The 22858-nt window shown below is 40.1% G+C and overlaps 1 protein-coding gene and 1 pseudogene across 1 annotated transcript in view; one reads left to right on the top strand and one right to left on the bottom strand.

Annotated features, from left to right (window-relative positions):
* Positions 1-1159: 1159 nt before the first annotated feature.
* On the bottom strand, positions 1160-2275 carry LOC125016697 (annotated as a pseudogene).
* Positions 2276-6609: 4334 nt separating this feature from the next.
* The window catches only part of sntb1 (syntrophin, basic 1), a 35781-nt gene continuing 19532 nt past the window's right edge, over positions 6610-22858 (top strand). The window contains exons 1-2 of the mRNA XM_047599346.1: positions 6610-7361; positions 20843-21074. Of these exons, the coding sequence (XP_047455302.1) occupies positions 6821-7361; positions 20843-21074 (773 nt within the window). The 5' untranslated portion in view covers positions 6610-6820. The remainder of the gene's footprint in view (positions 7362-20842; positions 21075-22858) is intronic.

Genomic DNA, 22858 nt, shown 5'->3' with positions numbered 1-22858 from the left:
GGCCCGAGCTGGACTCGAACCCGGACCTTCTCGCTGGGAGGCATCAGCTAACTACCGAGACACTGTGCCACCCTGATCAGTTTCCTGATTGGTTATATAAATGTACACAAATGTAAAATGTGGTCGTAATAAATACGCTACTTGCTCTGTCAATGACCAGTAAATGTCTCCCTCTAGTGGTGTCTCTGAACTCAATCCTAAATGTCTAAAATTTAACACCAAAATAGCAAAGGGGCACATTTCATGTTTCATAGAAAATGAAAAGGTTATGTAAATTCATTCTGTACATAAAAAAAAAAAAAAAAAATCATGAACAAAAAACAGTGTCATCACTGTAGTTTTTAAGCATTGCTGATTTTTAAATGTGTATTATATGTATGTGATCATTGTAAGTGCAACCATACATACTAAAATAAAGACTCATTTTACATGTCAAGGAAAAGAAAACAAGACACTTTTTTCCGAGTCTAAGTGTAAGTTATTTAAAATGTATATAACTGTAGAGGCTCAACAGTACAGATATTTAATAAAAGACAATATTTAATGACAAGGAGATATATGCCTTTTAAAAGTTATTTTTACTTATTATTTTCATGTATTTGTGAGGAAGAGAGCAACCGTTTAAATGAATCTGAGGTTTTATTTTATTTTTCCCACAAATTTGTGGGGAATAAATTACATGTAATGTGTGAAAGTAAAAGCCTGTTTTTTTTTCCCAGGTAATAACTGTACCATCAAACTAGATGATCATTGTATCTCTAATCTGTTCCTATGTCCTGCATCAGCATATTCTTGTCAGGAGACAGACAGTAGAGAGGTTGGAAAAGATGGAGCAGGAGGAGAAGGCAGAGGAGGTCGAGAGGACGAGGCAGGAGGAGGTAGAGGAGGAGAGACCAGAGGTGAAATAATGATGGATATGTTAGTCCTGAGATTCAGTGGTACAGTGCCAGCAGAGGCAAAAATACTAAATCTGCTCGTTCAAAGGTTCAAATGTCACTTTATTTATACCCTCAGGGTATTCTTCAAAGTTACGTCCTTGTCTTTCATTAGTGACTTTAACATATAACATTGCAGAATGCATTGAATTCTTGTATCCTCCTTATATATTTGATTACTTCACTACTACTTTTTCTATGATCCCTTGCTTGATTGATCTGCTCTACATGATGTGAAATAATGTTTGCAAATGCAAATGCAAATGCAAAAAAAAAAAAAAAACAAACAAAAAAACATCAGCTTTCAGGAATGTTACCTTGGAGAACGTTTGTGTGCCCAGCAGTGTCAAAATGAAACCTACTCCCTTGGGAGCATAGACTGTAAAAAGAGGAGGGAGCTAGCTAAACAGTAAAGTAAAAAACAACTTTAAACTAAATGCACTGGTGGTTGGGACAGACATCTGAGGGTGAGAAGAGGAAGGAGGCAGGGGATGATAACGCTTTATGACTGACAGGTTGTGAATGCCTAATCCGTCTCATTTTCACCAGAAAAAAAAATTTGGCTAGTGGAAATTTCGATTGGCTGCTAATTTTATAAAGTTGCCAGCCACACGGCTGGTCATCAAAAAAGTTAATTTAGAACCCTGCTTACGATGCAGTTTCCATCCCTGGGTTTTGTCTGGTTCCCACGCATCAACTCCCTGATTATTCCTAAATCCCAGCCTGCCCTCCCTCTGGCCTGAACCACGTAGTATAACCTCCCATCAGAAAACCCCCTGTCTACAGGGATGTAGAAATATTGACAGAAAAAGGCAACCACCAAACGAGAGGATATAGCATTTGATTAGAAACCACACTGTAAGCCCTTGCTTCATCTTTGCCTTTCCTCTTGCTCTGTTTACCATGCTGCACTTCGACAAGTTCTCTTCATTTAATGGGACTGTGTCATAATGTTCTGTACACATGACTCAAACACGAGAGTTGTCATTCCTGCAGAAGAACTCCAATATCCTGTTGTGTTTCTTGCATATTTTGTTCTGCAGGTTGTGCACAGGATTAGTCAGTTTGTGTCTTTCTAAGGCAGCAGTCACACGGCACTTGTCCTGGTTTAAAATTTTCCACCACCTCTCTGAAAACAGTGTTGACGCAAAGTTTGAGGCCTTTGCCGAACTTCTCCTTGCAGAGTGGGCACTGACACTGGTCTTTTCCTGCCCAGTGCCGTGTGAGACAGGCCTTGGAGAATTTGCTGCGGAAAGGAATAGAAACTGGCTCGTGAAAACCTCGAGACAAATGGAGCACAGGAACTGATCTTCAGACAGGAAACTGCTGGCTGTGGCCATCTCTAGAGGACAGTTTCAAAGCTGTGGACCATTAATCATAAAATAATTTCCAGACTTCAGATAGGAACCGTTTTCCACAAGAAAAAACCACAAAAAAACAATAACAATTTGCGCGGCAATTCAAATCATATGAGCTGTAAATGTTGTTGCAGGAGTTCACCTTCTAGGTCACAGATGCTCTGTTGTTTCTTTGTTTTCAAACTACTCAGTGCTCCCCACACAGAGAATTCCTTCATTCTGTTTACTTTAATTTCTGTGGAAATGATTCAGATACACTCCTCCTCTACTGTTTCACACTCGTTTGCAATGACATTAACCCCTTAATAGCTGAGCCTTGTGACGCAAAATACGGTTTAGAGCCCAAGTTTACTTACTGTTGTCACTCAAACAACTCACTGACTCAGGCTGCAAAATGTATATTTGCATTTCTCAAACATTGAAAGGTCTGAAAAGGTAAGAATCACATTTTTGTTTTTTGTCCACTGAAATGAATTTCTAGTCAAGTATTTATTCTTCTGCCTCCACATAAAACTTCACATGAATGCTTGAACTTTAAACCAGCTCAAAACTGAAAGAACTGATAGCAACTTGATGAATAAGTTGTGGAACCTCATTGTGTTTTACTATAGGATGTGTATTTGTGTGTTTCATTTTAATATCAAGCATTTTTTTTGACAGTGGTGGGCTGTCAGGGCCTGCAAGGCAAGGATTTGACATATGTGAGTCTGGTGGCTGCAGTGAGGGAAAGGAGACTTGTCGTTGGTTGTATAAAGTTGGAGGGCATTGAAGGCTCAGGTGGTAAATGCAGGGCCCGCCTCTGATTTTTGAACATACTTGACAGCTGCAAACATATTTGCCAGTTCATTTGATACACTAGCACTAAATCCCCCTTCATGATGGTTATACAGTTCACTTTATGTTGGGTGTGTTTTTATTTTTGGTTTGGTCTACATGGTTGGGGCAAACTGTAACACTTTTGAGTGGTTTGATTTTGTGTGTGGGTCATGGTTCAGTCCTGTATCCTCGAACCTTGGTCTGTATACTTATTCCCCCACCTTCCCCGAACCTCATCACCTATCTGAGCCAGGGTCTGTATCCTCATCCCACCCCTTCTCTTCCAGGGAGAGAGGTAGCTCAGACACCTGACTGACACAATTTTGTCAAATGGCAGTAAAAAGGGCTAAGCTAGTCTCTCTGTGGTTGAAAGTCACATGGTTGTGTGTTGGCAGCATGGAGACAGAAGGTGACTCCAGGACACTGGAACTCACTGTTAAGCCTTCTTCAGGTGTCATGGGCCTAACTTAACGAAACATCAGTGAAGGGAGGTTCCCATTTGAAAATCCCAATCCCGTTGGCTAGGCTAGTTAGCTGGTGTCTTCTTGTTGGTCGCTAGTTGGTAGCTGACTACTGACATCTCATCCTGTGTAAGTAAGGTGATAATTCAACTGCATGATACATTTAGAGAATGCAATTAAATAGATTATATATATTAATATATTGATCTATATTATATTATATTATATTATATTATATTATATTATATTATATTATATTATATTATATTATATTATATTATATTAAACTTAAATATATCTGGCATTAAAAAAAAAATCTTGACTGAAACAGTTTCCTTAACAGCACTGCTGTCTGCACTGTGTGTTTCTCTTGACTATTATATCTGGAGAAAAAAAAAACAAGCATTCGGTTTCAGTGTAGAAGATTTAGGAGTTAGACTGATGACGCTTGAATATTTCCCAAAAACTATGATTAGGTTTTCTTTGCATAACGTGGTTTAGGGCATAAAGCTCTGGCGCCATGTTTTCTTGGTATTTTATGTTCCATTTTGTTTGTGCTGCGTGAGAAAAACAGAGGGGCGGGGCCAGTGCCGCTTTCATACTATTCTTTGTTTCATCTGTTGGTGAGAAAAAGACATTTATATAAAGTGCAACAAAAAGGGCATATTAAGGTGACGACTGGAAGCTTAAAGGTGAATATAAATGATGCAAGTTCTGAAATGAGCAAAAAAAAAAAAGAAAAAAATCTGCCAGTGTTCCTTTGTGTACTTAATGTCATACCTAGCTCAAAGTAATAAATGAAAAGTGTGCTCCAGTGACATGTTGAAAGAGCAAAGCTGCACTGATGATAAATGGAAAGAAACAAGAAAGGGTAACGGAAGAAGGATATGAAGGAAGTGAGATGTCATGGAGGCGGGGAAAGACACCAAGAGAGAGAGTAACATCTAAAATAAGGATGAGTGCTAAAAGCAGAGAGGAGTCAGTGAAGGAAAGATGAAAAGAAGAACAAAGAAGAAGGTTGGGTTACGAAAGAGCAAAAAAGTTGTGTCGTGTTTTTACTTCAAGCGGGAGCAAATTGGGTCATAAGATGTATTAGTTAACCTCTTTAACTTGACTCTTGCAGTGTAGAAATGCTCTCCACTTCCAAGTCCATTGTCTTAATTATTCCAGTTAGCCAGTTCATAGCCCAACAATACAAACTCTCTGAGGCTGCAATGAAAGCAAAGAGTGCAACCGACTGGCTAGGCTGGCTGAGGATTAAGAACAGATTCATTAACAACTTTTAAATACAATCACCTTTAATTAGACCGTGATCTCCGTTCCTTTATTTATTTGTTTGTTTGTTTGTTTTGAAGGTCATTACCACAACAAAGAATGCACAATTCATCTGGTAACTCATTTCCATATAAAAGTGAGAATCGATTGCGGTTCCTCCACCTCATTAAAAACCAAAATATTCTCAGTCTTTCTGCTGCAGTCTCTTTCACAGAATAATAAATTAATCCTCTCTTTGCTGCAGCTCAGCAGTAATGATCTCATGTAGTTTTGTGGGCGGGCGTTTGAGGAAGCTTGGCTTAGGACAGTATTCCTTCTACTACACTTCATTGGATTTCCTGATATGAATAATATCGTTTTATAACAGGACTTAATGTATGTGTATTCTTTCAGTTAATCAGTACCAACTCTATATGAAATAATATACTTCCTAAAAGATAACTATGCCTCAGTCTGAACTGATCTATACCACAGAGTTCATTCCAGATCATCCAGAATCTATGGAATTTGTCTGTTTCCAGTCTGACTTAAAAGGTCTTTGTTTAATAACTCGCTTTTTTTGCAACTTGCAACTGACCTGTTCCTAAACATGTAATTATGTCTGCAATCTGTCTTAGGATAGATCTATCTTGCGATCTATCTCTTTTCACCATTTGCCCTGGGTAGTGCATATTGCAATCGCTTGGTTGCTCTTGAATAATGTCTTATTGTTTCACCGGAGTGGACTTCACTTTGTTTTGTTCCTGGCCCTCTCGGAGGCAAACATTGTTTTAAAAAGTGACCAGTAGGTGGCGTCACCACCTTGCTAATAGGACAGTGCACAGTGTGGTTTCTTCAGGTGTAAAGCTTCAGCTTCATGATGACAGTAGCAAAGTGCACTTTCTTCTGAATTGTTAAGGGCTTTAGAGAGTTGCTCTCATAATGGTCAAAATTGTTTGCTTGTTTTCCTGATCACGTCAAAGTATCATTTGGTATCTGGTATTTGTTCCTATTTAATCTGCCTCAACCTCTGACTGGGCTTGAACTCAGATCACCCAGTGGCTCTACTCATTATGGAGACACTGGCTGTACCCTCACTGTCCAACTTGGTTGAAGTCTCTGGAACATGTAGGAGAGACTAGATGTTCTTTGGAATAATGATGATCATAATGATGATGATAATAATAATAATAATAATAATAATAATAATAATAATAATTCAGAGCAAATGGTCAGAGGAGAGACTCTCTCTCTTTCTCTCTTTCTCTCTCTCTCCCCCTCAGCGCATTCCTGTACGCGCGTAACCGGTGTCTCCTGTGTGATGTGAACGCGGTCGTGTACATAAAAAGGGGTACAGACTAGGCATTAGAAGACTTACAATCTATAGTAGAGCCATTTGTTTTAGATTCATCTTTATTGTCAGTTGTATGTTTTCAAATAGCTGTCATAAAGAACACGGGCTGCTTTCCATCACATTAGTGGTAAACAGAGCACCAATAAGAATGTATTCTTTCATTTATTAATTAGATATATTTCCTTGGTAGAGCAGTGAAACGACTATGGCTTATTTTAACAATACAGGCCACATCGTGGTAAATGTGATCAACATCAACTAGATGGAGAAGTGGTGGGTTTCATAAAATCTCTACAATTATTGTTATTTGTTTTATTTTATCTCTCCAACAGTTGGTTTGTCGAGTAAGTAGACTTCGTAAAGGATGCACAATTTTTGTGCACGCAGGATTTGGAGATGGGATCGGCTAACGGCGGGGGGAGGAAAACTCCACCCAGTAGACAGGATCCGGGGCAGGCGGAGCGGAGGGTAACTTGCGCCGAAAGGACTCGGGCTGCTTGAGCGGGACGCCTGACAAGTCCCGCAGAAAACTCGAGAGGGTGCAAAGTCCGGCTCGAGTGTGAGCAGAGATAGGCTGGAAGTTAATGTGTGAGAGCGTGCCGGGAACTTAATCACATGTGATTTTACAGATATGCGCCAAAGATGGCGGTGGTAGTAGCGACGGGAGTTTCGAGTGGCTTCGGAGTCCAAAAAAGTGGATTTGTGGAGGTTTTGGTGCGGGAGCGCTGGCACAAAGTTTTGGTTAACTTGAACGAGGTAGCGCTCACGTTAAGCTGCGAGGAGAGCGGCGTTAACGACGGCGACGATGTTAACTCCAACGGCGTCACTAACGGATCTTACCTTGACAACAGTAACGCCAACTCCAACAATGGCCCCCAACCTGTGCGCACCGCGTTCACGGACCTCCCGGAGCGAGTGCCCGAGGCGATCGCCAACAAAAAGCGGTGCGTCAAGGTGACCAAGCAGGAAATCGGGGGACTCGGGATCAGCATCAAAGGAGGGAAGGAGAATAAGATGCCCATTCTGATAAGTAAAATATTCAAGGGGCTCGCAGCGGACCAGACCCAGGCTCTGTATGTCGGGGACGCCATCCTCTCCGTGAACAGCATGAACCTGCGGGACGTAACCCACGACGAGGCTGTGCAGGCGCTGAAACGGGCAGGGAAAGAGGTGACTCTGGAAGGTAGGCAAACTGTGTGTGAGAGAGAATGTCACAGAAACTGTAGAGGGGGAGAGGAAGGTGTCAGGGGACCCCAAACTTTTTCATCCCGTATCCTGCGTGTTGGTGTGATATCATCAGACTGACGCACACGTGTGGGGCAATAATACATACTAACTAGACAAAGTCATCCTGTGGCTGAAATTCAGAAATGTCTCAGAAGTTCAGCAAACGTTCAGGAGCAGTCATAGACCTCGGGGGAGCTCTGATCATTACTATGCATGGTCACCTCATCCTTCATTGAGAGAAGCATTCATTGAGAGAACGAGAACGTCAGCATGTCTGTTCAACACACTGGTGCTGGGTGGCTCTATGCATCTCCTCCTGTAAGTTAGCGGTCCTCAGGGCACACAGCACTGTAGGTTTGCTTTTCTACCTGACAGCTGATTGCATTCATTAAGTGTCCCTGGAATAAATCACTCCCTGATTACAGAAACAGAATGAAAAACAGCAGGGCTCCGAACACTGACGCATTGGAATGTATTATTCTTCCGAGAAAGGGTTGATAAATAACAAGAGCAAAGAAAGAAGAGGTGGATATGTTTATAGCAACAGCCTACAATCTCCAAATATCCAATCTCCATCAAATTACTTGGTTTTTGTTCATTTCCGAAGTCTCAGTTTGTTGTCGCCATGCGAATATTGCCAAGAAGTGACAAGAAGGGAAACTTTTTTTTACTGTAAAAATCCCGAAATTACAGCAAGAGGCAACAAGCCAATTCTCGGATTTGCACAGGTTCACGATAAAATACAATTGAAAAAGGGAACAGTTCGGATTTAAGGAAGCGGTTATTACGCAACCACAGATGTCAGTCATGAAAGATCAAACTCATATTGTCTCTCCTTCCCTGCTGCTTTTCTCAAGGCCGTTATATAATTTTGAGGGGCCTTACATTTCCTCAAGTGTGCCACCGCTTTGGTGCGTTACAGTTGTTTTTAGAAGATGAAGATAGGGCTGATGACTGGCGGATCCCACTGTGAAGGCTGAGCATCGACGTCTGAGTTTTTATCCCTGTTCTGGGAGGACTCTTGGACCAAAGACAGGAAGAACAAAGTGTCTCTTTCCTGCTCCCTCCCTCCCTCACATGCACACATGCACACCACCCCTCCCTCATATACACACATGCAAACATGGTGATGATCCTTCCCATGGGGATGCCCTGGCTTTGCTGCGGAGGGAAAAGCTGGTCCCAGCTGAAACCTTATCGGGATATGAAAGAAGCCGAGGGGGAGCGGTGCAGGGGAGGAGGCAGGGTGAGACAAAGGGGGAGAAATGTGAGCGGGCAGAGCTGAAATGTGAATTTAATGGGGAAAGTGCTGAGAGGGAGTGAGATAAAGGCCGAAACAGAAGGAGAGCTAATGAGGGAGGTTAAGAAGTTGATATAAAATGACTGTGAGGGTTAACTTCCTAATAACAAGGAGACAGTTCTTCGCTACTGTTTCAGTTTAACAGACGTCATTTACTTAAACATAATAGTTTCCATTTTCGGGTGGTTTCTTGGGTCCTTTTTTTGCATGTGTGAAAGTCCCCAGATATGTAACCAATCGTGAAGGCCTACACATTCAGTTCCAGGAATGAAGACATTAACGGTGATATGTAAAGCTTCAAAAATGAGGGCTACTTTCCTTTTTTAAAAACTTTCGGAGTGTAAGCCACCTTCAGACATTTGAGAGAAGCAGGTTGTAGCACATGAGAGAAGACATCAAGAGAGAAACTTTTGATTCATCTCTTAAGAGAGAGTGGCTGTCTCATGAGAGTGGATGGTGCCAATGCTTTCTTTTTTTTCTTTTTTTTATCTGATCGTGTCTTTGTGTGTGTGAGAGAGACAGATTTTGCAAGTTTGTAATCTGTGTATTTTACTAAAGCCCTGACAAATGATCTTGGAAACTCATTTGGAAGATAAGGGATGGATTTGGCTGAATAAGGCAGCGACTGCTTCGTCCCACCTGACGCAGGCTTTGAGAGCGGTTTAAATTCAGAGTTCAAGCTTCCTCGTCACTTTTGAGCCTTTAACTATGTTAGAGCGTCCCTCAAGAAAGAATCTCTGCTGTGCTCAGCATGCAGTCTGAAAACCCACAAGGGAATACCCCAAGGGGATCAGTCAGAGCTCTGCAGCAGTGTCACAAAGCTCCTCGCTCCAAGTTACCTGAAGGTCAGGTTATGTTCACATTTGGTCTTCAGCTGCATACTTATGGAATTTGTGCAGTTTGTGTACAGAGTGTTGCTTGCAGCCTGACATTTGTTGTTTGATTGTGTGCTAATGAGGTCCACTTGGAACACTTCCTAATAAGGTCACCTTTAAATCACAGCTTACAGCAGGTCACAGTAATGAAGGCCACCAAGGTTTGAGTTTTCTGTGTGTTGTTTTCACAAGAGACACAGTGGAAAAAAAGCACAGGAAAAAATAATCCAGAGTTCAGCTACTGTGAGAAATACCAGGACCCTGAAACTAAATTCTGTTATTTTAATCTGATCTGTGCTTCTCCTTCTGCGACATGTCCAAATGTCTGGGAAAAAGGTCAAGTGGCCAGGTGTGCACAAGGGAAAGAGCTCCTTTTTTCTGCTACTTCCAATGCTTGTAACAACACTGTGGATGCCTCTTAGGAGGAAACAGTTTGTCAATCGCACGATTCATTATGTCGAGATGAAAACACGCAAACAGCACACACCTTTTCTTTGTATGAACACTGCTTTTAGACATGGTTGGATGTCATGTCGTTTCAGCCAGTTGGTTTAAAATGTACTGATCCCTTATGTATTGCTGAGGAATTCTTGTTGGGCCTTCAGACACAAAAACAGGTGTTAATCTGCCTTCTCTTCTAATATCAACCACCCACAGTGAGCCTGTGAAATAGTCAGGGTGGAAACTTTAGAGATATGACCCCATTACCTGCCAGCAGTCAACAACTGCAACTACTTTTTTTGTGTGTGGTTGTTAGTCTGTTTTGCTCTCTTTCTATTATTTAGTTATATATATAATGAGGTTTCATGTGGTGATGATGGAAACTTCAGTCTCACCATGTAGGCATTACTTTTTGTTTCTCTCAGTGTAAAGAGTAAAGATGAAAAGAGATTAGAAGAGTTCCTGTGGAGCATTGTGTAGTTCAATTCTTCTGTGTTTATAAAAATAACTGAAATGTCTATCGTGGATAAAATGTTTCCAAATGTAAGTGACTTATTTATAAGCAGGTCAAAGAAATAGATACCTACCTCAAACAATGAGAGGTCAGATTGCATATAGGCAATGCCTGTGACTAACTTTGTGACCATACACAAATTATTTGAGGTCTTACCTTCGCCAACCGCTTTTTGCACAGTAGTTTGCAGATTTTGTTTTGTTCCGTAGTCTGTTTTTATATTGCTTCTTTCACACAAGTTACAAAAAAGCCAAGTGTCCTGGAGCCTATTGCCTAAAAACAAAGTTGAGTTCTATGAATTTAGCATAGCTGCTGGTTCGTCACCACAGACAATTGATTTAAAATTAAAATTACAATAATCAGCATTGTGCGAACTCATTTGGACGTTCCTTTCAGTAAAATTAAGTAACAATCGTTCCTGTTTTAGATCTGATTACAAATGACCCGTCCGACTCAACGTGTAATGCCATGTCCCACATTGTGTAACATTATCAGATCGACTGCGATGATGTCAAAACCTTTTCAGATGGAATGCCCAAAGATATGCAAAGCAAAAATGCTGAAATGCTACATTCTGCTCTTGCGTTTTTGTTTTGCGAAAAGACACAACCCACCAGAAGTACTGTGTGAGTAATAGTAGGTAAACAAACTATTCCTCCATATGTTTCTCGGCGCACACACACAATAGTCCTATTTGTGAGCATCCACATGGAAGCAGAATACAATAAAGAACACCTGCCACACGCCAGCAGGCAGGAAATGAGTCAGTGTCCTGTAAACTCTCTGGTGGAGCCCGTAACAAGCCGAACCTGTCTTCACCTGACATCTGGATGAGTCTGTGCGTGTGTTTGCATGTGTGTGTGTAAAAGATATTACTGTCAGCAGTAATGTGTATGTACATGTGTTTTCATGTGTGCTGTCAAGTTTAGTCATCAGCGGTGTTGTCTAGACCAATGCTACAGTCAATATTGAGTGTGTGTGGGTGTGTGTGTGAGTGAGCGAGAGAGAGAGAGAAATAAAGAGAGAGAGAGAGAGAGAGAGAGAGAGAGAGAGAGAGTCATTGTGTTTACCAGCTGAGTGTTTATGTCATCAGAGGAACTCTCATCTCTTTTGTTACAGCTTGTGGAGTCTGACTCAGAGCAGGTGACGGTGATTATAATAACAGCAACTGTGGCGCTGCACTGGTGATTGTTGTGGCCAAGATAATAAATTGAATCATTCATTCCCTTATTCTCTGAATGTTTATACAGTCAAAACAAAAGCAGTGGCTCATCTGTTTTTTTTTCCCCGTCGGCTTTGTTTGAAGGAGACAAAAACTCCTTTCCCCTCCGGATGCGATGATTGTGTTGGTTTTAGCCCTGTTTCCTTGCCGCTGACTATTTAAAACTGAACTTTTTCTACAGCGGAGAAAATAGTTTAATGCTTACATTGGGGTTTTAAAACGGATTTTAAAGGCGAACCAAAAGTGACACATAATAAAGTCTGTGCTGTGGTTTCACTGACTTCTGTTGAATCTATGTCATGGTCGATGAGTCAAAAGCAGACTCAAAAAACTACCATCTGTTCACACTGTCTGTGGTTGTGGTTTTTTTAGTCAGTATCTTGCCATCTATGGAAATAAGGGGAGATGCACACATGCTTGAGTGAATGGTGATCAAGTTACTTTGTGTAAACAGTTTTTTGGCAGTAGGAAGATCTACCTCAGTTACCTCAACGGACATGTAATGTTCTATACTCGCCTGTAGAAGTCGATGATGCCATGTTTGGATTAACCGCTGTTTAAATGTTTACTTAATGAGCCTAAACAAACTACAACTCCCATTTAAAAAAATACTAGAAATATGTCTGTCCAGGTACTTTATGTCCAAGTTTTTGGATTTTATCTGTTAAGTGCAGCAAATGGTTCATCTTTTGTCATTGAGAATATAAGAATGTAGTAAATTAAAATAAGTAAATAAATATCCAGTGACTCTACTCAAGTATTTCAGATTCTGTTCACAGAAAAGCTTTAACTTGGATGACAGAGAAATGTACTTACGTTTTGCATGTGCTTCTTTTCCAAAGTACATGTGTGGGAAAAAGACTTCAGTGTAACAAAGTAGAAAGGACTTTAAGGATCGAATGGGGCTCTGTTTTTGAACGCAGTTTCTGGTTTTCTTTAAGGGCCGTGGCACATCGAATCGATTGTCAGCCGTTTGCTGGGGTCAGGCTGTTTCGTGTATGCAACCCTTGTTCTTGTGGTATGTCCTGCACTATTGCCACTTGCTGGCAGCTTTTCACCTGATTCAGCATGTGTGTCAATCGGCAGTAGCTCTCTGACGGGCTGTTGAGCTTTGCACACGCATGCATGAGTAGAGAAAATGAAGTGATGAAAGTGTACAAAACGACAAAGTTTCACAGGAACACAGAGGAGACTCTTTGTCTCATCTGAATACATAAATATTTCCGCAACAACATGATGGTTTGTCCATCATGGGCTACCGTAGACTGGTGTAACGATGAAACAGCTCTGTTAAAGAGGATTTGCTTCCCACAAAGTGCTCATTCTAAAATACTGACAGATGATTATACCCTAATGAATAAATGACCATGGATACTGCTTTACATTACATTACATCCTACTGTTCGGATATTTACTGTGCACATGATAGGTACGTGAATGATTTTGATAAGAAATAAAAAGCTTGGCAGACCTACTGCATATACTGATTGGACAGTCAGTATTTGAGTCACTTTAAGTCACTTTGGCCAAAGGCACCTGCTAAGAATATCATGCAATACAAAGTTTTGAGATCTTAAACATTCAGGCTATTGTTTGTTGACATGTCCGTTGAACACACAATGTGGTGAGCAGAGCTCCTTCATTTGCTTCTGCTTTTTGGATTTTTTTTTTTTGTTTTTTTTTGCAAGCAACCTTTGAGCACTTCTCTTTTCTTTTTTCAGAGATCAGTGCGCTTTTATTCAATTGACTAAACTTAGCTGCATGCAAACTACTGAGTCCACATTCACATTCATTTTTTTTTCACTTCAAAATATGAAGTGTAATACTGACTAAAGTAGACCTGTGTAACCCATGAGAAAATGTGATATAAATAAGTGACTAATAGATTCTTAAAATGCATAAATCAATTAAAGAATTGATTTAACAGTTGACAATTTAATGGGCAAAAGTTTAAAAAGTATGCCTTTAAGAGGTTGAGAGTAAGAAGCAGAGAAGCTGATAAGAGAGATACGTGTATGATCAGCTGATTTAGAAGCCTGAATAATAATACATTGAGATTCAGTATAACTAAACCACAGCGCTTTTGGTGAGTTATTTTGTTTAGTTGTTGAATTTCTGCTTGTGTTGTTTCTATTGTGAATGCTAGCAAATAACACGTGATATAGTGCTGTAGAGGAAGTGGCAGTTATTTATTTTTGATGTAAAGCACCAAAAAGTGGATGTAGCCTGTGTGGCGTTGAACTTTACTGGGTGTAAAAGATGCAAGTTCATAGCTGCTGCTTTCTTTATGACCTGCTGTTTTTTTTTTTTTTTGTTTTGGTGGTGTATGAGGAGATGGACACAATCCGAAGAAATAATGGCAAGGCAACCATAGCTACTTTTACTAACTCATAAACTGTATATAAAAGATGGACGACGGGACAGAAACCAGAGTCGTATATTAGAGAGTTTGGGCAACTAGTGAATGGAGCGTCTGAGCTATCCTGTTTTGCTGGTTCTGAGCTGGTCATGTGTTTCATGGGCACCAGATTTGCTACATCTGACCAATATTACCTCATAGAGATGTGGCAATAACAGAGAACAAAAATGGATTAAGGTTAAAATATGCCACATTGCAGAGCAGATGATTAAAAGGAAGAACTGGATGTCAGCTGATTTCTCCCTATCATGTGAGGTAAATGTCAATGTCTTTCTTTGATGTTAAGATTTAAGATTTTATATAGGAAAAATAAAGTCATACCATCATTAATCTATACTTTATCCAGGGTTCTAAATCAACACCCACCAAATGCAGGTTAAAGTTAATATGGCAGGTGTTAATGAAAACTTACTAGCCAGCTTGGCCGGTGATGCATGAGGCAGTCATGTCAGTCAGAGCTGCTCTACTGTTCTTAGTCATTTGTCCCCCTGTCAGTACTTCCTACATTTCCCATAAACACTGTAGCTACTTTTCTCACATTTTTAAGTTTTATAAAATAATTGACGAGACAGTGGTAACTGGCAGTGAAACGAGAAGATTTTCTAATAATAGTGTTTTTTGGTTTAAATGTTAATTATTTATTAGAATAAATAAAACAAAAGTAGTTTGTTACAAATGCCAGACACGATAGGTATATAGATATATTATAATTTACACATTACTAAAACGTGATTATTTTCATGACGAAGCTTCAAAATGCATCTCACTCACAGCCACGCAATGCATGATGGTATATCCACCACCCGTGAGTGACCCATTGGATGGACACTACTTTTTGCAATGCTTCATGGGAAATTTTGAGTCTTCTATGTAGGGCATAGAATTTGAGCACTAATGTTTCAGACACTACTACAAAATGGCGTAACCTCTATATAGGGCCCTACATAGGGGTTAGGGGGCGATTTCGGACACAGCCAGAAAGAAGGAAAAACAACGAACAGACTCGGAGCGAAAGCCGACAGCATACAGGAGTGTAGAATTGATACGTCCATACCAATATCCAGCTGCTTCTGGGTCGTCGCTACCAATACAGCCGCTTTCCGTTATTTTTAGTTAATAATTACAGAACACAAAGGGTTAACAGCCGATCTCTGGTAGAAGTCCCGCCCCTAACCCAAATATCACCTAAATATCACCTAAATATCACTCTCCGTTTGACTCTCCTGGTTTCCTGCTAATATGTGATTATCCATCCACGCTGTCACTCCATCTGCTTGTAATGCTGCTGTCAACGTGATGCTAGTTGGACAAGACAGGAGGCAGAGCATTTATCCCTAACCGCAAGCAAAAGTTGTCAAAATGTTTTGGCCTTTATTGTTCCTGGGTCATGTCACCTAGCTAGCTGGATTTTAATATAAGTGGTGTCATTTACATTTATATTTGTTCCTGTTTTCATGACTGCGTAGGTGTGTGTGTGTGTGTGTGTGTGTGTCCTTTTTTAAAAGAAGGAGGCAGGGGAGCTAGCGAAAACAAGGAAAAGAAAGTTTCACACTAAATGGCTGACGGGTCAAGAATGGCTAATCTCTCTTATTTTCACCCATTGGCAAGTGGAAATTTTGATTCAACACATTGGCTAGTTTTTAAAAACACTCATTTAGAACCCTGACTTTAGCTGAGAAACACCCAACACCACTTTACAAATCAAGCATTGTTAGCCTTATGCTAGCCAGCTATTTAAACTAAACACTTAGAAAAATAGCAGCTTTCATCATATATACTGTGAAACCCATGTGTGCAATCTGGAATTTATGTCGATGTACATAGCCAATTTTAATTGACTTATATCTCTGCCTTGGTTACTAAGTTATTTTTGCTAGCATGCTAATGTTATAATGATAATACTAATAATAATACTAAATAACAGTGACACTAGTTTATTTTTTACTATTTCTGAGTAATTTCAAACTTTTAATGACAATGGATGAACATGGGAGACTGAGGAGAAGGTAAACACAGTGACTGATGAGGCGATTGGGCTACAAAGCATTTTACAGGCTCATTTAAGATAGATAAGGTAAGCAGACAGTGGAATATTTAAGTGAGGGCCTTTTACATATTGACAGACATTAGCAATAACATTTATGGGCCCGTTAATGGTGAAAATAAGCGATTTGTTTCAACATAGCACATCGCCCCGTAGAATCTTCCCTCCAGCAAACGGCTCTGAAGACAATGCAAGGAGAGTCCCCCTGGTGGCTGGCTGCAGTATTCGTAAATAATTGTTTTTTTTGAAAGATTATTTGATTCATTTTAGGTAGTTAATAATGCTGATGCATGTTCAAGAGTCCATTTTTCCTTTTTGTTTTGTTTTATGTCGTCTATATTTTACACAGTGAGAGGATCCGCTGTGTACGTGAACCACTGGAAGACTCGCTAGCCAGGGCTAGTATTCAACTAAAATAGGCTAAACATATTAGGTTAAAGTGAGATACTCACAGATTGGTCTAAAATAAACCTGACTAGCCAAATTAGATTACAAATTAAGCAAAAAAAAGCCCTACAGAAAGTGAACTACTGTTAACAACAGGATAAATTGTTGTTCCTGTATGACCATTTTGTGTGTTCGTTTTTCTTTTTAAATTAACTGGTCTCTGGCTTAATGTTGTATTGTTGTCTGACTCCAGTTTAGCCTAGAACTGGTCCTGCAGTGAGTGCAAATGTTACACCTGTCTCTAGCATTAATGTTACATGTGCCAAATTCTGTCTCTCCCCTCTGCTGTCAGTGTCTAGTTATTGAATAATGACTTTTTAGCAAAGCATAAACTTAATGTTTCTTCTGGTCTACCTGTGGAAAGTGGCGCATCTTGAGAGAGGTAGAAACAGTTTGACACCAAGTTTAAAGTTCACTGTAACGAGTAACTTTATTTTTGCACATTTGAAATTTCGCCACCAATTTTTTACTGTGAAAAAGACCTTCACTTTGAAATCTTATAAAAAATCCCTTGAGGAGGATTTGTAAAGGCATTTTGTGCTGTTGTAGTATTCAGATACAGGCGTGGGAGTCAGAGCGAATGATTTCTTCCTTTTTACCTCTTTTCTTTGGTTTGTCCTCTTTCCAGTTTCTACCTTCTACTTTCTCTCCCACGGATTTTAATGAAGTTGGTCTTTTTTTCCCCTTTGGTGTATTTTTTATTTTCGCAAATAAAGCATCAAATTTAGAGCATATGGTAGAAAGTCAAATGACTTCAGACCTCATTAAGTACCAATAGATAAAAAGAACCCAACGAGATAGATAAAGTAATATCTGATGATCTCTGTCTGATGATGCAGGGCAGAGAATATTTGGGGAGAGGTTTGTTCTGCACAAGCACACATGTTGAGGAATACAACTGAACAAATGTGTGTATATTCCCCGCAACTGTTGGAGACATCATTGTAATCCATCAGCTGTTAACGTAGCAAACTTCAAAGCTTCAGAAGTAATGTTTCTCTTTCTCTCAGTAAAATGTTTAAGGGGGGATTGAGAACAAATAAAAATGGTGCTTGGATGTCATCAGCAGGCATGAAAGTTTGGAGTTGAACAGCTGCAGTGATGCATTCAGGCATCTGCATCATGACTTCTGTAACGGCAAGCTGTTTCTAAATTAAGCAGTGAATGGAAATAACAATAAAAAAACATTTAGGTACGCTTGTATCGTGGCTTTTGGGGGGCCACAAATAATTCAAATGAAATAAAGCAGATGGGAGGAGGACAGCACCTCGTTTGGAATTTATGGTTTGACTTATGTCACAGCAAACAAGCTCGCAGCCTTGTTTCAAATTAAGTAGCGTGATCCCTTTCCACGTTCCTCTTGTGCTATTGAGGTTATTGCGCAGATCTGACCGCATTGGTGCTGTAATAGAATGGAAACAAGACCCAGGGGAACGCACACACATGTACGTACTTCTAGAGTAATGATCGCATGGACTACATCCCATTTATTTCCCTTCTCTGGAAACACTTACAACTCCATTTCTGGGAACTGTGATACTACGCAAAGAGTTTACATTTCCTCTTGCCAGACTGTAAATGGTAACTGAAAACAAATAATACAGTAAGCAGTGTGCCTTTATAGCTGTTGTTTTTAATTTGTTTTCAGTTTAGTCAGTCCACAAAGTGCTGGAAATGATTATTCCATCATCAGCTTCATGTAACTGCAGTTTCCTTTCCATTTCAAAGTTCGAATATTTGAATATTTGCAGTGCGGAGAACACACATGCATATGTGTTAATCAAAAAGAGAAGGTAACTGAGCCCTTTTATTGACTTCTTTCTTGTCAACATCTTGCCGACATCAGAAGCTAGGAAATAAGACAAGAACACTGTACTGATCCACCACAGTTCTTGTGGTTTCCACTTGTTAGCTTCAACTTGCTGTTGCTCAGACGTGCAGTTTCGTTTTAGAACAGGTTTGTTTTAGTGGCTGAGATGTGCATAACTTATTCTAGACAAATCCTTAGATTCACTATCTTGCGGAGCACGAAACGATGCAGTGCATGTGATGGCCGTTAAAACCAAATCTAATCGTCAGTTATTTGAAGTATTGAAGATTGGACTCAAAGATTGGACTAAAAGCTTAAACACACACTTTCTAAATCATTTTTTTGCTCATGTTCTTCTGGGGCCTCGTCATGTTTGCAGCAAAAAGTGTTTTTCTTCCTTTCATTTTCCTTACCAAATTAAAATCTTCACACTTTAGTCCTGTAAATGCACGTCTCTTAACAAGCAAAACCAGACATGATTATTATCATCTAACTGCAGTAGATTTAGTCTCTGCAGTCCATTGACTTGTATTATGTTGGGATTTTAACAACCTTATTAGTCGCCTTTTAGTCCTGTAATATGACTGTGTGGGTTATTCTGCTGTGTAGTTGCATCACGTCACTGCCGTAGGTCCATTGAGGACACTGTCACATCACCCTTGTCTCCTCCTCCGTGTTATGTGTCAGCCTGTCATCTCTCCGCTACAGGTTGGCAGTAAGGCTTGTTATACCATCTCATAGCGCTCTATAGTGATTCTACTGAGAATAGTTCACATGCTGGATTGCAGATGCCACCATCCGTATACCAATTATATGCGTCTATATGGTGGGATATGCCAATTAAACACACGGGCCATACCAAGGATTCAGAACATTCATGACATAAAAGCCATGCTGAGCACCTACTTCATCTCTTCCTCTCTATTGCTGTCTTTCACTCAGACATGTGTCCTCTCTCTCTTTTCTTTTCCTTTCTCAAACCCCGGGGCATGAGGAATTTAAACTAGTTATCAAGCCTTAAATGATTTACAGTTTTGCTTTTAACAGTAAAGCTTCCTGCTCAGCCGGTTACTCATATGTCTCAGCTATGAAGTTCCCAACAGTAAATACAGTAGGGACTGCCCTGATCCTTCTGCCTGTAGATGCGGGGACGAGGTGTTAATTATCATTACAGTACGTTTTTAAAAAAAAAAAACTTTTGCACAGCTACGTGAATCTGTTTTGGCTTTTGGGCGTGGTGGCATTCGTTCATGCTGTCTGTGCAGACATAAGGTTTATTTGCATACACTTCAACAGTAACATAGCACGTTGCACACAGTTTCTAAGATTATTCCTGGGGGAGTCTGTCTAGGTTAAACAGCTGACACTGGAGAGGCAGATGAGAGATATGGAGGGGAATGTCCTTGGCTGGAATCGATCCATCAAACACAACCATATGAAATCAAAAATGTGTTGACTCTTGTTACTGTAGAAGTAACTACTGGCAAAACATCAGCAGCACCCACAGATAAGCGTGTTACACTTATAATCTCCTAATGCGCAGCAGCAGTCATAGAGTGGCGTGTTTCAGCCTTTGGCTTTCTTGCGCATTTCTGATGACTTCTGTTTTTTTCTATTCCAGTAACTTTTGGTTGAGGATCCATTATAGAAGGCGTTGAAACTCAAGCACACCAGTTCTTTTGTTTGAGAAGTTTCCATAGTCTACACGCGCACTGCACCCTCCTGGGGCCTTTGCACCAAAAGTTCAACCATTATTAATGCACAGAGCTGTTGCTGAGAATGATCTCTCTGCTCCTGGCTTGTGCCGTCTGAAATACTTAACCAAATGCCTCAGCTGTATCATAATTGAACCGTTTCCATTCTGCCTGTGCTTTTATACACGTGCGGTGTCCCCACATCCTTCCTCTCACTTGTGACAGAGACAGCCTACCTTCAAAACAGCAAGTTACAGTTTACCTATTAGTACTGAAAGGCGCATGTTTTTGTGATTAAGAGCTGACTACAAGGTCAAACGCTGTGCTCAGACATAACTGATCTCTGTGTTAAAATGATCCTAAAATGATACCACAAAAAAAGCACTGCAGTGTCGGCCCTGATCTAATTCAAATGCTAAATAAAAAAGACTAAGTGTGTGCATGGTTTAATTTCTAGAGTGGTTTATAAAACTAAATCAGAATGTGTAGTGTGTGAGGAAAAATATGCAACACGCGTGTTGTTCGGAGCAAGAAATGAGTGTCAGTTCTCTTTGTCTATTGTTTGTATTGTTTGTCTATTGTCACTATGTGACTTCAGATCAAATATCAACATGTGCTATTTTTGTGTCCCGTTGCTTCCTATGTTCTGAGAGTCTTCCTTTCCTTTACAGTTAAGTACATGCGTGAGGCCACTCCATACGTCAAAAAGGGCTCCCCAGTGTCAGAGATCGGATGGGAGACCCCCCCTCCTGAGTCCCCGCGCCTCGGCAGCGCTCCCTCCTCATTCGACCCTCCGAGCCCACCTACCCAGCCGTACCTTTCTCTGAACGGAGACAGGAGGTGCATACCTCTGAAAATGTGCTACGTAACCCGAGCCATGACCGTACCAGACCCCGATAACAGGTAATGAAGACGCACACACGCACAAACACACACAATTAATTGTTGTGCAGATTTTTTGAAGACCCTGTTGTCTTTGTCCGTCTCTCTTACGTTTTACTCTGACACTCAGCTTGTTATTTTCGCTTTTTAAACAGAGATTTGCAAGATGCTCCCCTGAGAACTGCATACTTTCAGAGCTTTTGTTTCTGTTTACGTACGCTCTAAAAGGAACAACACTGAAATTATGTATTGGCCAAAAGGTGATTGGTTTAGCAGAGTCACATAGTTTTGCTTGACATACAGCAACTTACAACCTCATTGCATATAGGCTCAGTAAGCCAAGACTTGTATGGATAGCATTTAACCAGTGTTTACATTTCTCTTACATTACATTATTTCTCTAAGTGTCATTCATGTGTTTCCCCAGTCAGTGTACACTAAAGTACAGACCAGTCACACTCATGTCAGTGAAGGTTCTTTCTTTGCAGGGGAAGTACTTGCCTTGAAACCCGTCTTAAAAGAGTGTGAGTGGTAAAAATTGTGTTGGGTCCAGGAGTTTTAGAACCAGGAAAATGTTCTGTGGTCCGAAATCACCTTAAGTTGCTGTGAGAAAAGTGTGTCATGTGAGTGCAGTCTAATTTAGCTCACAAGCTCTGTCTCACTTTTGTCAAATGGCAAATGTTCCTTATGTGAAATCTGAAACAGCCAAGAGATGGTTACTTTAATTAAATGAAGGTTAACCAGTTCTCCTCTGCTCCTTCATTGTGGCAGAGAGAGGAAAGACATGTCTGCACTTCTACTTGGATCCTGAAGGGATTACTCATAAGTGTTTTCACAGATTCTTTGAGGCAATTAGTTTTTCTTGAAGACAGACGTTTAAGTAGAATATAGATAATTCTCAGTTGGCGGGGGGGTGTTCTTTGTGGACATGTCATTAAGCTAATTAGTTGGTAGTTTGAAAATGGCCCAGTTAAACAGCAGGGGGGCAGCCAGACAGGGTGAGTTACACTTTCTTTATTTTTGAGTGCTTTCAATGTCACAGTCCCTGTGCTGTATTGTTTCTCTTCCTACATGTAGTACTTTCTCCGTCGAGAACTTCTCAGTTCTCAAAGTGCAGCGTTTAATTGCTGTCACACAAAAGCTTTATTTCATATGTATTAAGGGAACTGTTTCGATCAGTGTGATCCACCCTCAGTTTCTTTCTGTCTGAGACATTGGGTGAAACTTGGGTTAAAATTGGGTGAAAATGTTCAACTCACTAATGATTGGATCTCTGGGAATTTAGGCTCAAAAACACACCTTCAGTTATCATTTTTTGCCAAAGGTGCACCCAAACACAACAAAACTAAATTTTCTAAATCTTTGAAAATGGCATGTTTTGAGATGGAATCCAGTTTTTAAAGCCTCAACTCAGAATGAGCGTTTTTTTAATTATATTTTTCTTCAATAAATCCACTGATGCATTTTTAAACGATGTACTTGTTAAGTGTGTTTATGTTGTTTTTGTCTTTTTCGATCAAAGTATTTATTGAATGATTCATATTTTATTCATTTTTTTTAAATCGAGTGTCAAACTCATGTACAGTATAGAGCAAGATATTTTCTTTAAAAACAGTTAAAATCAAATTAGAAATTAAACTTTAATCTACAATAGCAATTTTCATGCATAACTATAGTGAATTGCGTGACCCATGTTCAACACTTTACCTGAGAGCCTCTGCAGTAGACACACAGATCCAGTGGTTGGTTCTGCAGTTTTGTTAAAATTTCTCCTCATCATACGTTTTCTGGGCTGAACAGGTTCT

Source organism: Mugil cephalus, chromosome 11 (genome assembly GCF_022458985.1).
Source record: "Mugil cephalus isolate CIBA_MC_2020 chromosome 11, CIBA_Mcephalus_1.1, whole genome shotgun sequence".
NCBI classification, from domain to species: domain Eukaryota; kingdom Metazoa; phylum Chordata; class Actinopteri; order Mugiliformes; family Mugilidae; genus Mugil; species Mugil cephalus.
This window is presented reverse-complemented; position numbering and strand designations above follow the sequence as displayed.